This window comes from Scyliorhinus torazame, chromosome 27 (assembly GCF_047496885.1).
Source record: "Scyliorhinus torazame isolate Kashiwa2021f chromosome 27, sScyTor2.1, whole genome shotgun sequence".
Classification (NCBI taxonomy): domain Eukaryota; kingdom Metazoa; phylum Chordata; class Chondrichthyes; order Carcharhiniformes; family Scyliorhinidae; genus Scyliorhinus; species Scyliorhinus torazame.
Window position 1 is genome coordinate 19,843,365 of NC_092733.1, and position 13,120 is coordinate 19,856,484.

Consider the following 13,120-nt stretch of genomic DNA (forward strand, 5'->3'; position numbering starts at 1 on the left):
ATAAAAACAGATAGTAAAAGTTTCTACAAATACATAAAACAAAAAAGAGTGGCTAAGGTAAATATTGGTCCTTTAGAGGATGAGAAGGGAGATTTAATAATGGGAGATGAGGAAATGGCTGAGGAACTGAACAGGTTTTTTGGGTCGGTCTTCACAGTGGAAGCCACAAATAACATGCCAGTGATTGATGGAAATGAGGCTATGACAGGTGAGGACCTTGAGAGGATTGATATCACCAAGGAGGTAGTGATGGGCAAGCTAATGGGGCTAAAGGTAGACAAGTCTCCTGGCCCTGATGGAATCCCAGAGTGCTAAAAGAGATGGCTAGGGAAATTGCAAATGCACTAGTGATAATTTACCAAAATTCACTAGACTCTGGGGTGGTCCCGGCGGATTGGAAATTAGCAAACGTGACACCACTGTTTAAAAAAGGAGGTAGGCAGAAAGTGGGTAATTATAGGCCAGTGAGCTTAACTTCGGTAGTAGGGAAGATGCTGGAATCTATCATCAAGGAAGAAATAGCGAGGCATCTGGATGGAAATTGTCCCATTGGACAGACGCAGCATGGGTTCATAAAGGGCAGCTCATGCCTAACTAATTTAGTGGAATTTTTTGAGGACATTAACAGTGCTGTAGATAACGGGGAGCCAATGGTTGTGTATATCTGGATTTCCAGAAAGCCTTTGACAAGGTGCCACACAAAAGGTTGTTGCATGAGATAAAGATGCATGGCATTAAGGGGAAAGTAGGAGCATGGATAGAGGATTGGTTAATTAATAGAAAGCAAAGAGTGGGGATTAATGGGTGTTTCTCTGGTTGGCAATCAGTAGCTAGTGGTGTCCCTCAGGGATCAGTGTTGGGCCCACAACTGTTCACAATTTACATAGATGATTTGGAGTTGGGGACCAAAGGCAATGTGTCCAAGTTTGCAGACGACACTAAGATAAGTGGTAAAGCAAAAAGTGCAGAGGATACTGGAAGTCTGCAGAGGGATTTGGACAGGCTAGGGTCTGGCAGATGGAATACAATGTTGACAAATGTGAGGTTATCCATTTTGGTAAGAATAACGGCAAAAGGGATTATTATTTAAATGATAAAAAATTAAAACATGCTGCTGTGCAGAGAGATCTAGGTGTGCTAGTGCATGAGTCGCAGAAAGTTGGTTTTCAGGTGCAACAGGTGATTAAGAAGGCAAATGGAATTTTGTCCTTCATTGCCAGAGGGATTGAGTTTAAGACTAGGGAGGTTATGCTGCAGTTGTATAAGGTGTTAGTGAGGCCACACCTGGAGTATTGTGTTCAGTTTTGGTCTCCTTACTTGAGAAAGGACGTACTGGCACTGGAGGGTGTGCAGAGGAGATTCACTAGGTTAATCCCAGAGCTGAAGGGGTTGGATTACGAGGAGAGGTTGAGTAGACTGGGACTGTACTCGTTGGAATTTAGAAGGATGAGGGGGGATCTTATAGAAACATATAAGATTATGAAGGGAATAGATAGGATAGATGCGGGCAGGTTGTTTCCACTGGCGGGTGAAAGCAGAACTAGGGGGCATAGCCTCAAAATAAGGGGAAGTAGATTTAGGACTGAGTTTAGGAGGAACTTCTTCACCCAAAGGGTTGTGAATCTATGGAATTCCTTGCCCAGTGAAGCAGTAGAGGCTCCTTCATTAAATGTTTTAAAGATAAAGACAGATAGTTTTTTGAAGAATAAAGGGATTAAGGGTTATGGTGTTCGGGCCGGAAAGTGGAGCTGAGTCCACAAAAGATCAGCCATGATCTCATTGAATGGCGGAGCAGGCTCGAGGGGCCAGATGGCCTACTCCTGCTCCTAGTTCTTATGTTCTTATGTTCTAACACCTCCACCCTATCCCCACAACTCAGCAACCCCAGCCAACACTAAGGGCAATTTTGGACACTAAGGGCAATTTATCACGGCCAATCCACCTAACCTGCACATCTTTGGACTGTGGGAGGAAACCGGAGCACCCGGAGGAAACCCGCTCAGCCACGGGGAGGACGTGCAGACTCTGCACAGACAGTGACCCAAGCCGGAATCGAACCTGGGACCCTGGAGCTGTGAAGCAATTGTGCTATCCACAATGCTACCGTGCTGCCCCAAGGCTTGGGTTACGGGGTTACAGGGAAGAGGGCGGGCTGGACAGGGAGTGGACCCACGTAGGGCGCTCTCTCTCGGGGGGTCGGCACAGACCCAAAGGGCCGAATGGCCTCCTTCTGCCCGGTGGATCCATACTGGGTGCCAATCAGGCCACTTTGCCCAACAGAGAGAGCCAGAGGGGGGGCGGGTTCCAGGGACAGAACACCACCCAATCATAAGAGGCTTTGGGGTTGTCCAATCACCTTCCGCTGTTGGGTGCCAATCAACGTCGCGTCGTCCAATAGGAGCAATGGTGGGGAGAGGACGCGGTCGATTGACTCGGCGGAACGTCAATCATATTGCGGCCTAATCATCGGCGAGGAGGTGGCACATGATGCGATGACGTTGTCAGACCGGCCGCCAATCAGCGCGGCGCGGGGGCGGGACTAGTCCCAGTCACTCGCCTGGCCACAGTGTGGACGCCGAATAAAATGAGCGGCTCGTCGCAGAAAGCCGATGTTACCTTCGTGAGTAGACCGTCAACAGCCGGCTATCGAGCTCCCTCACCCGCCATTGGCCAAGTCTTGGGGTTGGGTTGGGAGGGGAGGCAGAAAGACTCCGTGGGTAGGCCCCAGCTGAAGCCTCGGGCTCGATTTATAGTCAGCCTGGCTGCAGGCTCTGGGGGCAAGTGGCAGCTTCTTGGATTTACCCCCCCCCCCCCCCCCCACATTTCCTTTTAAAAAAAAATCTTTCGAATTAAACTCGTTCTTTGACTGAATTTAATAAAAATAACTGCAAATAAAATGCTGCCTCAATATCAGCAAACCCATCACAGAGCCAGGAACAACCCAGTGTGAATGGGTCTTTGGTCAGGACCTGCTGGGCCTTGCGAACCCAGTTATAATGTCACCGCAAGGGTGGGCGATCCGAGGTGGGTTTGGTGGGGAAACCCACTTTGGATTGCCCACCCTTGCGGTGAGAGCATTGGGGCGAGGTGAACCTGCGTTTGTATAGCGCCTTTCACAACCTCAGGACATCTCGACGCTCGTGGCAGCCAATGAGGTGCATCATCGAAGCGTGACGTTGGAAGATTCACTGGGTTGATTCCGGAGTTGAGAGGATTGGCTCAAGAGAAGAGACTGAGTGGACTGGGACTGTACTCGTTGGAATTTAGAAGAATTAGTTGGGGAGGGGGTCTTATAGAATCATATAAAATTATGATGGGAATAGATAGGATAGGAGCAGGGAGGTTGTTTCCACTGGCGGGTGAAATTAGAACTAAGGGGCATAGCCTCAAAATAAGGGGGAGCAGATTTAGGACTGAGTTGAGGAGGAACCTCTTCACCCAAAGGGATTCCCTCCCTGCCCAGTGAAGCAGTTGAGGCGACCTCGTTGGATGTTTTAAGGCAAATTGATTTTTGAACAGTAAAGGAATTAAGGGTTATGGTGAGCGGGCAGGAAAGTGGAGCTGAGTCCACAAAAAGATCAGCCATGATCTTATTGAATGGCGGAGCAGGTTGGAGGGGTCAGATGGACGTCTCCTGCACCTAGTTCTTATGTTACATTCTTTAGTGCAGCGGCCAGGTTGCACACAGCAGGTTGCCGCAAGCAGCAATGTTATCACAGCCGGATTGCCTCCGCAGGTCGGGTATCGACCCGGATGCCGGGTCAGAAACTCCGGCTCTTGGAAATAGCGCCATAGGTTCTTTCTTACATCCACCTGGCAGGACCTGTGTTTGACATTGCGTTCGAAAGGCGGCACCAACGACAGCGCAGCACTCCTTCAGTGCCGCACAGGCGTGCCTGCCTTGAATTTTGCCCCAAAGTCCTCAGGCAGGGGCTGCAACCCAAATAACAGCAGTGGTGAATGTGCTTCAAAAAGTGGTTCATTTGATTGCGATGGCTTTGAGACATCCCGAGAGGTGTTAAGCAGATTTCTCTTGTCCATAGCTAATGCTGAATCGCCTTATATTTAACTTGTGTAGAGATTCTGCCAAGAAAGGTACTGTTTTCAAAATGATTCTGCGCTGAATGCTGAGCAATGGCCTATATTCTGTGAGTGTTAGCAATCCAGTTGATAATGATACCAGCGGATGGTTTAGCACGGGGCTAAATCGCTGGCCTTGAAAGCAGACCAAGGCAGGCCAGCAGCACGGTTCAATTCCCATGCCAGCCTCCCCGAACAGGTGCCAGAATGTGATGACTAGGGGCTTTTCACAGTAACTTCATTTGAAGCCTACTTGTGACAATAAGCGATTTTCATTTTTCATGTGAACGTCAAGGGAAAATAGATTAATAAGCAAACCCAAGTTCTGATGGGACTTCGGCTGCCTCGTTGGTCTGTTAAAGTGTATAATCAAGGTAACCCAGCCGAAGGAGGGATGGTGGTGTATTGGTAATATCACTGGATTAGTAACCCAGATACCCAGCCTAATAATCTGAGGGCAGCGTGGGGTGGAATTAAAATGAAAAAGAAAATCATCGATCGTTGTAAAGACCCATCTGGTTCACTCGTGTCCTTTAGGGGAGGAAATCTGCCTCCTTACCTGGTCTAGCTCTTAACTGCCTTCCGAAATGTTCAGTCCAAGGGCAGTTAGGGATGGGCAACACATACCTTGCATGCCCACATCCTCTGAAGGAATAAAAGAAAGTGACCACATCGGGCATCCGAGGCCATCGGCCCCCTTCAGGTCTTCTGTGCTCGGTGGGCACCGTAGGGTCTGGGTTCCCTTAACGATCTGAATCACATTTTGGTTTAATGTATTAAGTTTCCTTCGTGAGTTTTTTTTTTTGTTTAATACAGTACCCCTTTAAGGGGCTGCTCCTTTAATTTGTCCCTCATTTCATTTGATTTAGTTTATTGGTTATTTATTTCAAAATAGGGATATAAGTAGAGATAGTTACAGCAGCTGGGTGTGTGGAACCATAAGGAGGTTGTAACCCTGCTGAGCTGTTGGTGGAATAAGCTTGCTAAAGGGAAAAAAACAGGCTCCTGTATCATTCCTCCACCATATGTTATTATTTAAATTTTACACCAGGAGCTTGATGGACTGATGACTGTTTCTTCCGCCCCCTTGCCTCCACTCAGTTACTTACCTGAATGTCTTTGACAGGAGGAAGATGATCTGCCTTACGAAGAAGAGATTATTCGCAATCCTTACTCTGTTAAATGCTGGATCCGCTACATCGAATATAAACAGTCTGCGCCCAAACATGTGGTGAACATGATCTACGAGAGAGCACTCAAAGAACTTCCTGGCAGGTATTGTGAAAATAGATGAGCAAAAATAATTACAGTTATTATCTGGTATTATTTCAGCCTATTTTGTAGTAAGCCTGTTGTTTCTTAGCTGAATTGATGCCTTAGCTGGAGTGGAGGTCTGGTAAAAACAGAGGATCCTCAGTAAACCACACGGTTTCTTGCCGTTGAATTACCGGGAGGTCCGCTCTCGGGTGAACTTGAAGTTGGAACAGATTGAGGGGAAGATTCCTTCTGCCTCTTTCAAGATGTTGCTGTTTTACCCCGCTGCACTGTCTCTCGGAGGGTAGGTGGCTGTGGAATTTTCTTCTCCGGAGAACAGTGGAGGCTGGATCATTGAATGCATTCAAGGCTAAGTTCAATTTTTGATTGACAAGGGTGCCGAGGGTTGTGAGTGGGATCAGCCGAATGGTGGAGCAGGCTTGAGGAGCTGAATGATCTCCTCGCTCTGGTGTGTGTGAGAACAGTGATGGAATTTACTGGGTCAGAATTTACTTGGAGATCTTTGTTAAAAGAGTTAACCGTCCCAGACCGATGAGGTGTTAACCAGGATGTCAGATCTCACTCCTTCCCATGCGCATTATTTTCTCTCGCTTCAAGTAATCGTCCCTTCCTGGAGATGTCTCGTTCTCCCTGTAAAACACACTGCATTTGCATGGTAGCACAGTGGTTAGCACTGTTGCTTCACAGTGCCAGGTTCCCAGTTCGATTCCCGGCTTGGGTCACTGTCTGTGCGGAGTCTGCACGTTCTCCCCGTGTCTGCGTGGGTTTCCTCCGGGTGCTCCGGTTTCCTCCCACAAGTCCCGAAAGACGTGCTGTTAGGTAATTTGGACATTCTGAATTCTCCCTCAGTGCACCCGAACAGGTGCCGAAATGTGGTGACTAGGGGCTTTTCACAGTAACTTCATTGCAGTGTTCATGTAAACCTACTTGTGACACCAGAAATTATTTATTTATTTCTCTACATTGCATTTCACCTACTATCCATCTTCCCAATTCACAAGTACTTTGAAATGTTCCCGTAGCATATCCTGTATTGAAATCAACCGCTTTCATGGACTTTGTAAATGTAGTCATTGTTCATGTGGACACCACCCTCCCCAGCTCCAGACCATTAGCAAACATGGTAAACATGATCTGTCACCATCCAGAGAACCAAGGAAAGCATGTACAGGAGAGAAGAGAGAAAGTTAGGAGAAACTGTTTCGAACCTAGGATATTCTCCTGGCATTTCCCAAGGACTTTGCAAGTAACGGTAGAGTCTAGCATGATTCTGCTTCTAATTCTTTCCCAGTTACAAGCTGTGGTACAATTACCTGAAACAACGGCGGAAACAGGTGAAAGGGAAGTGTATCACAGACCCTGCATTCGAGGAGGTTAACAACTGCCATGAGCGAGCCCTGGTTTTCATGCACAAGGTATGTATTGATTTTCCCTAACCGAGTGGGTCTGATAGCATAGAGGTGATGTTACACAGCCTGGACAGGTGGTCTGGAGACCAGCTCCTACTTGACAATATGCGTATTTTCCAATTGCGGTCAGGATTGGTCTTCATTAGTTGAATAGTTCTGCCCTTGCCTACGTTTGGCTACCCGGCTGAGATGTTGGTGGAATAGTGGCCCTCCAGAAAGTCAGATGGTGCAGGATGGAGCTAGAACGAAGGAGGTTGAGGGGCGACCTGATAGAGGTCTACAAAGTTCTGAGGGGCATAGACAGAGTGGATAGTCAGAGGCTTTTTCCCAGGGTAGAGGGGTCAATTACTAGGGGGCATAGGTTTAAGGTGCGAGGAGAAAGGTTTAGAAGAGATGTACGAGGCAAGTTTTTTACACAGAGCGCAGTGGGTGCCTGGAACGCTCTGCCGGAGGAGGTGGTGGAAGTACGGACGATAGTGACATTTAAGGGGCACCTTGACAAATATATGAATAGGATGGGAATAGAGGGGATATGGACCCTGGAAGTGTAGAAGATTTTAGTTTAGACGGGCAGCATGGTTGGCGCAGGCTTGGAGGGCCGAAGGGTCTGTTCCTGTGCTGTACTTTTCTTTGTTCTTTGTTTTTGTTTTGTTTACAGGGTTTTACAATAATTTATTTGCAGAAATACACATTACAAGCATGCACCTCCCTAACCCAACACACATAGCTTTAGTCTGCTCATACTTTTAGGCCCCAGTTAACGCCTTTTAAGTACATCAAGTACAATAAACACGGAAGACGGACAATGCTAGCAGGAGTTCAGGACAGGAGGGGAAGGGCAAAATAAACAATCAACACTTTCTTTAAAAATTTTCAGATGCCACGTATCTGGCTGGACTACTGCCAGTTCCAGGTTGATCAGTGTAAGATAACGAGAACTCGCCGCACCTTCGACAGGGCTCTGCGGGCCCTCCCTGTCACCCAGCATTATCGCATTTGGCCCGTGTACCTGAGGTTTGTCCGACTGTTTCCGCTGTCGGAGACTGCAATCCGAGTCTACAGACGCTACCTGAAGGTACGAGAGTAAACGTGGCTGTTTCTATCTGCCTCTGCCTGAGTGTGTTATTGGAACAATCAATTCTTTTCTAATTGATCTCGAGAACCGCTGGTTAAAGCGGTCTGTGGCAGAGTTCTTATCATTTGATCTTTCATTATCTGATTATTTGGACTAGCCATAAAATAGTGTGGCTCCCAAGAGTAGGCCAGAGACTGGGAATTCAACAGAGAGTAACTCACCTTCTGACTCCCCAGTTTCTCCACCACCGACAAAGCGCAAGTCAGGATTGTGATGGAATATTCTCAACTTGCCTGGATGAGTGCAGGTCCAGCAACACTCAAGAAGCTCAACACCATCCGGAAGCCCATTGATTGGCACCACTTCCACAAACATTCACTCCCTCCGCCACCGACGCGCAGTGGCAGCCGTGTGTACCATCTACGAGATGTACTGCAGCAACTCGCCAAGGCTCCTTAGACAGCAGCTTCCAGACCCACGATCACGACCATCCAGAAGTACAAAGGACAGCAGACGGATGGGAACATCGTCACGTGGGGATGCCCCTCCAAATCACACACCATCCTGACTTGGAAATATATCGGCCATTCCTTCACTGTCGCTGGGGCAAAATCCTGGAACTCTCTTCCTAACAGCAGTCTGGGTGTACCTACTGCAGCAGTTCGAGACGCAACTCACCATTTCTTTCTAAAAAAATTTAGAGTACCCGATTCATTTTGTTTTCCCAATTAAGGGGTAATTTAGCGTGGCTAATCCACCTACCCTGCACATCTTTGGGTTGTGGGGGTGAGACCCATACAGACATGGGGAGAATGTGCAAACTCCACACGGACAGTAACCCCGGGCTGGGATCGAATTCGGGTCCTCCGCGCCGTGAGACAGCACTGCTAACCACCGTGCCCTGCACACCATCAACTTCTCAAGGGCTATTCGGGGTTGGGAAATAAAGGCTGGCCTAGTCAGCGATGCCCGCATCCTGTGAATGATTAAAAAACAAATCTTTGAATTGGGGTGACTCCAGCAAGGTCATGTTTATTACCCATCCTGGTTGTTTTTGAGAATGTAGCAGTGGGCTTTCTGGAGCTGCACTGCAGTCCATGTAGTGAAGATGCTGCCACTGTGTTATGGGGGCGTGGGTTGGAGGAAGGGGGGGGTCCAAAACTTTGACCTAGTGACAATGAAGTAACAAGTGATGTCAGACATGGAGGGCAACCTGCAGGTGATGTTATTACCATACACTTGCTGCCCCTGTCCTAGTTGATGGAGACCAGGGATTTGGGAGATGCTGTTAAAATAACCTTGGTGAGTTGTTGCAGTGAAATCTTGTCCTCTGTCTGGTGTGTCAGCAGCGGAGGGCATGAATAGTCAAATGGACCTATATCCTCTGGTGTTTAGAAGAATGAGAGGTAATCTTATTGAAACATGTAAAATTATGAGAGGATTTGATAGGCAGAGAGGCTGTTGCCCTTCTCCGACGTGCCTAGAGCTCGGAATCATCGACTCGTGATGAAGAGTTGGTCATTCTGGACTGAATATTGAGAAGAAATTTCTTCTCTCGAGGGCTGTGAATCTTTGGACTCTCTCCACCAGAGCGCCGTGAATGTTCAGTTCATTCAAGGTTGAGATCATCGGGTTTTTGCACTCTTAAGGAAATCAGGGACTTAAGGATCGGATGGGAAAATGCAGATGAGGTAGAAGATCGGTCGTCAATCTGTTGATTGGCAGAGTAGGCTCGCAGCAGGTGGGTGGCCGGGGGGTGGGGTTGGCGCGTGATGGTGCGGGGGGAGGAGGGGGGAGCGTGTGGCATACTCCTGTTTAGATTTATTATGTTCCCATGCATGAAATGCAGCAAGATTCGGATTTTTACAGGCTCACAAATGGAGAGCTGCAGACATACTTTCTTCAGCTTCCTATAATCTGGGGGCACCTCTATGGAGTTCCACTTGTTCAACAACCCTTAAGCTCCCCGTAGGGAGGAAGGAATAGGTTTGTTTAGCTGTGTTTGTTGCCATGGTAAAGTTGAACCACTGGCAAATGTTGGTACAGTTGCCTTGCTTCAGATTGACTGGTTATTGACCATACAGTTTTTCACTGCCCCATATTGTGAGTACTTAATCTCACTCCTAGGGAATATATGAATGAAAAGGTGACTTCTCAATAAGAGGGTAAATGAACTGCAGTCACTCAGCTGCTACTGTCAGGTTTTGTTGTGTCTTTTTTCTGAAATCCAAGTGTGGATTGGAACCTTTATGCCCCGGGTAAGGAATCTACATATTTCTTTCACCTCCGCTACCCATCTGAATGATGGCGATTCCTTTATGTTATCCTTCAATATTTACAGCTGTCTCCCGAAAACGCTGAGGAATACATCGAGTATCTTCACTCCATCGATCGCCTGGACGAGGCGGCTGTCCGGCTCGCTGCCATCGTCAATGATGAATCGTTTGTCTCAAAAGAAGGGAAATCAAACTACCAAGTAAGCCCGTTTTCAGTCTGCCCAGTGTGAGCAGAAACAGCGATGGATCCCGTGGCTCAGAACTTGCTGAAGAAAAAGAGACGTGCTGTCGAAGCGTTACATTTTGCACTCATTAAAAAAAAAAATATATATATTTATTAAAGTTTTTTAACACAATTTTTCTCCCTTACAAATAATAACCCCCCCCCCCTCGTAAAAAAAAAACCGAGAAATCGCGCAGAGCAAGATATATACATGGCAAAATGATATATTTACACAGCTTTGTACACTGGCCCTCACCCGTACGTGCCAGTTTCCCCAACCCTTCATGTTATCTCTTGTTCATCCACCCTCCCAGGCAGTCCCCCCTTTCCTCCTCCTTCCCCCCCCCCCCCCCCCCCCCCCCCCCCCAAGGTTGCTGCTGCTGCTGACCGACCTTCCTCTAACGCTCCGCGAGATAGTCTAGGAACGGTTGTCACCGCCTGTAGAACCCCTGCGCAGACCCTCTCAAAGCGAACTTAATCCTCTCCAACTTTATGAAGCCAGCCGTATTAGCAAGATCCTTCGCCGGGCTACTAGGGACGCAAAGGCCAGAATGCCGGCCTCTTTCGCCTCCTGCACTCCCGGTTCGTCCACTACTCCAAATATTGCTAGCCCCCAGCTTGGCTTGACCCGGACTTTCACCACCTGAGATATTGCTCCCGCCACTCCTCTCCAGAACCCCTCCAGTGCCGGGCATGACCAAAACATATGGACATGGTTCGCCGGACTCCCCGAGCACCTTCCACATCTGTCCTCCACCCCAAAGAACCTACTCAACCTCGCCCCTGTCAAGTGCGCTCTGTGGACCACCTTAAATTGTATCAGGCTGAGCCTGGCACACGAGGAGGAGGAATTAACCCTACCTAGGGCATCAGCCCACAGACCTTCCTCGAACTCCTCCCCCAGCTCCTCCTCCCATTTACCCTTCAACTCTTCTACCAGCGCTTCCCCCTCTTCTTTCATCTCTTGGTGTATTTCCGACACCTTGCCCTCCCCGACCCATACACCCGAGATCATCTTATCTTGAACTTCTTGTGCCGGGAGCAACGGGAATTCCCTCACCTGTCGCCTCACAAAAGCCCTCACCTGCATATATCTAAAGGCATTTCCCGGGGGTAACCCGAACTTCTCCTCCAGTGCCCCTAGGCTCGCAAACGTCCCGTCGATGAACAGGTCCCCCATTCTTCCAATCATCGCCCGATGCCAGCTCTGGAACCCCCCGTCCATCTTCCCCGGGACAAACCGATGGTTACCCCTGATCGGGGACCACACCGATGCTCCCATTGCACCCCGGTGCCGTCTCCACTGGCCCCAGATCCTTAGCGTTGCCGCCACCACCGGGCTCGTGGTATACTTTGTCGGCGAGAGCGGCAGCGGTGCCGCCGCCAACGCCCCCAGGCTCGTTCCTTTACAGGACGCCATCTTACATTTTGCATTCATCAGGACAAACCCAAGAATGCCAAGTTTCAAAGGAAGCAACAATTTGTACTTATTGAAAAAAAAAACGGTTGGCGAGTGGACTGATTGGTTATGGTATTGCCATGGAGAATGCACCAGGGTCATATTGTCCCGGCATTTTTATATGTTTAATTCAGAAATAGCGCACTCCCTGGGCATGTTCCTTTTGCCTGCAGTGGACAGGCCCACGCCTACGAATATATGCAGCTTCTGGCAATATATAGCATAAATTTCCCTCTGAAATCTGGCATTCTTGCATCTGTCCTGATTAGTGCAAGAGGAAAAGCTTCGACAGCATGCCTTTCTTGGGAGATGCATGTACATTATTGCTCCTTTATAATGTCAGGTACACCAAGAAAACGGTTTGCTACAGTGCTAATATGGGCATTATTCCTTTGTACTGTAGGAATTATTTTTTCCCTCTTTTTAAAAGTCTTTTTCCAATTAATTGGCAATTTAACGTGGCCAATCCACCTGCCCTGCACATTTTTGGGTTGTGGGGGTGATGGACCCAAGCAGAAACGAGGAGAATGTGCAGGCAGGGATCAAACCCGGGTAGTCGGCGCTGTGAGGCAGCAGTGCTAACCACTGCACCACCGTGTCACCCATGTACTGTAGGAATATATCCAAACTTTTTTGTTCAATGTTTATCTGCCACTTCCAGTTTTCTGGGATAAAAGGGCACCTTTGCCTCCATTCTGGCAGGTAATCGGCACTTCACTGCATGACCCAACATTTGATTAAATTCTGTACGCCTCTTCTGAAGGCACTGAATTGGACTCATTCTTTAGGCCCCCGTGGTCCTCCAGTACCCCCATCAATTTGTCATGTGAATTGAGATGGTATATTTTAAAAGGTTGCACTCCAGGCTCACAGCTCAGCCATTAACCTCTTGTTTATTTGTGTACTTTCCGGCGAGGTTCTTTGGGCAGCTGTCAATAATGCAAGCCACGGTGTAGTTCCATACCCTTGACTCCCAACCCACCACCAACATGTTCACTGAATCCAAGAATGCGTATGGTTCACAACGGAAGACTGATTGGTATCTTGTGGGCATTGGCAGAAAGCCCAGCGCGCTTTTTGGAATTGTGGGACAAACAGTTCATCGCAGGATGGGGCCTGCAATTAGAAACCGTGCACTTTCAACTTACAATTAGTTACATATCAAATAAAATACAGTGGAGTGACTTTCTGATTTTGACCCCCCGCCCCTGCACACCTCCGCCTCTTCTCTCTCTCCGCCCCCCCCCCCCCCCCACTCCCTCCCAACTTCTCCCCGCTTGTTTCCGCCCTGAACAGGTTCGAATCCCACCATGGCAAATGGTG

The 13,120-nt window shown here is 48.3% G+C and overlaps 1 protein-coding gene across 2 annotated transcripts in view; it reads left to right on the forward strand.

Annotated features, from left to right (window-relative positions):
• Positions 1–2,517: 2,517 nt before the first annotated feature.
• Positions 2,518–13,120, forward strand: part of xab2 (XPA binding protein 2) — a 68,277-nt gene continuing 57,674 nt past the window's right edge. The window contains exons 1-5 of one of the 2 annotated variants that reach the window (XM_072491071.1): positions 2,518–2,620; positions 5,207–5,355; positions 6,647–6,770; positions 7,642–7,839; positions 10,181–10,315. In XM_072491071.1, the coding sequence (XP_072347172.1) occupies positions 2,585–2,620; positions 5,207–5,355; positions 6,647–6,770; positions 7,642–7,839; positions 10,181–10,315 (642 nt within the window). In that variant the 5' untranslated portion in view covers positions 2,518–2,584. The remainder of the gene's footprint in view (positions 2,621–5,206; positions 5,356–6,646; positions 6,771–7,641; positions 7,840–10,180; positions 10,316–13,120) is intronic. The other variant, XM_072491072.1, reaches the window with a different exon arrangement.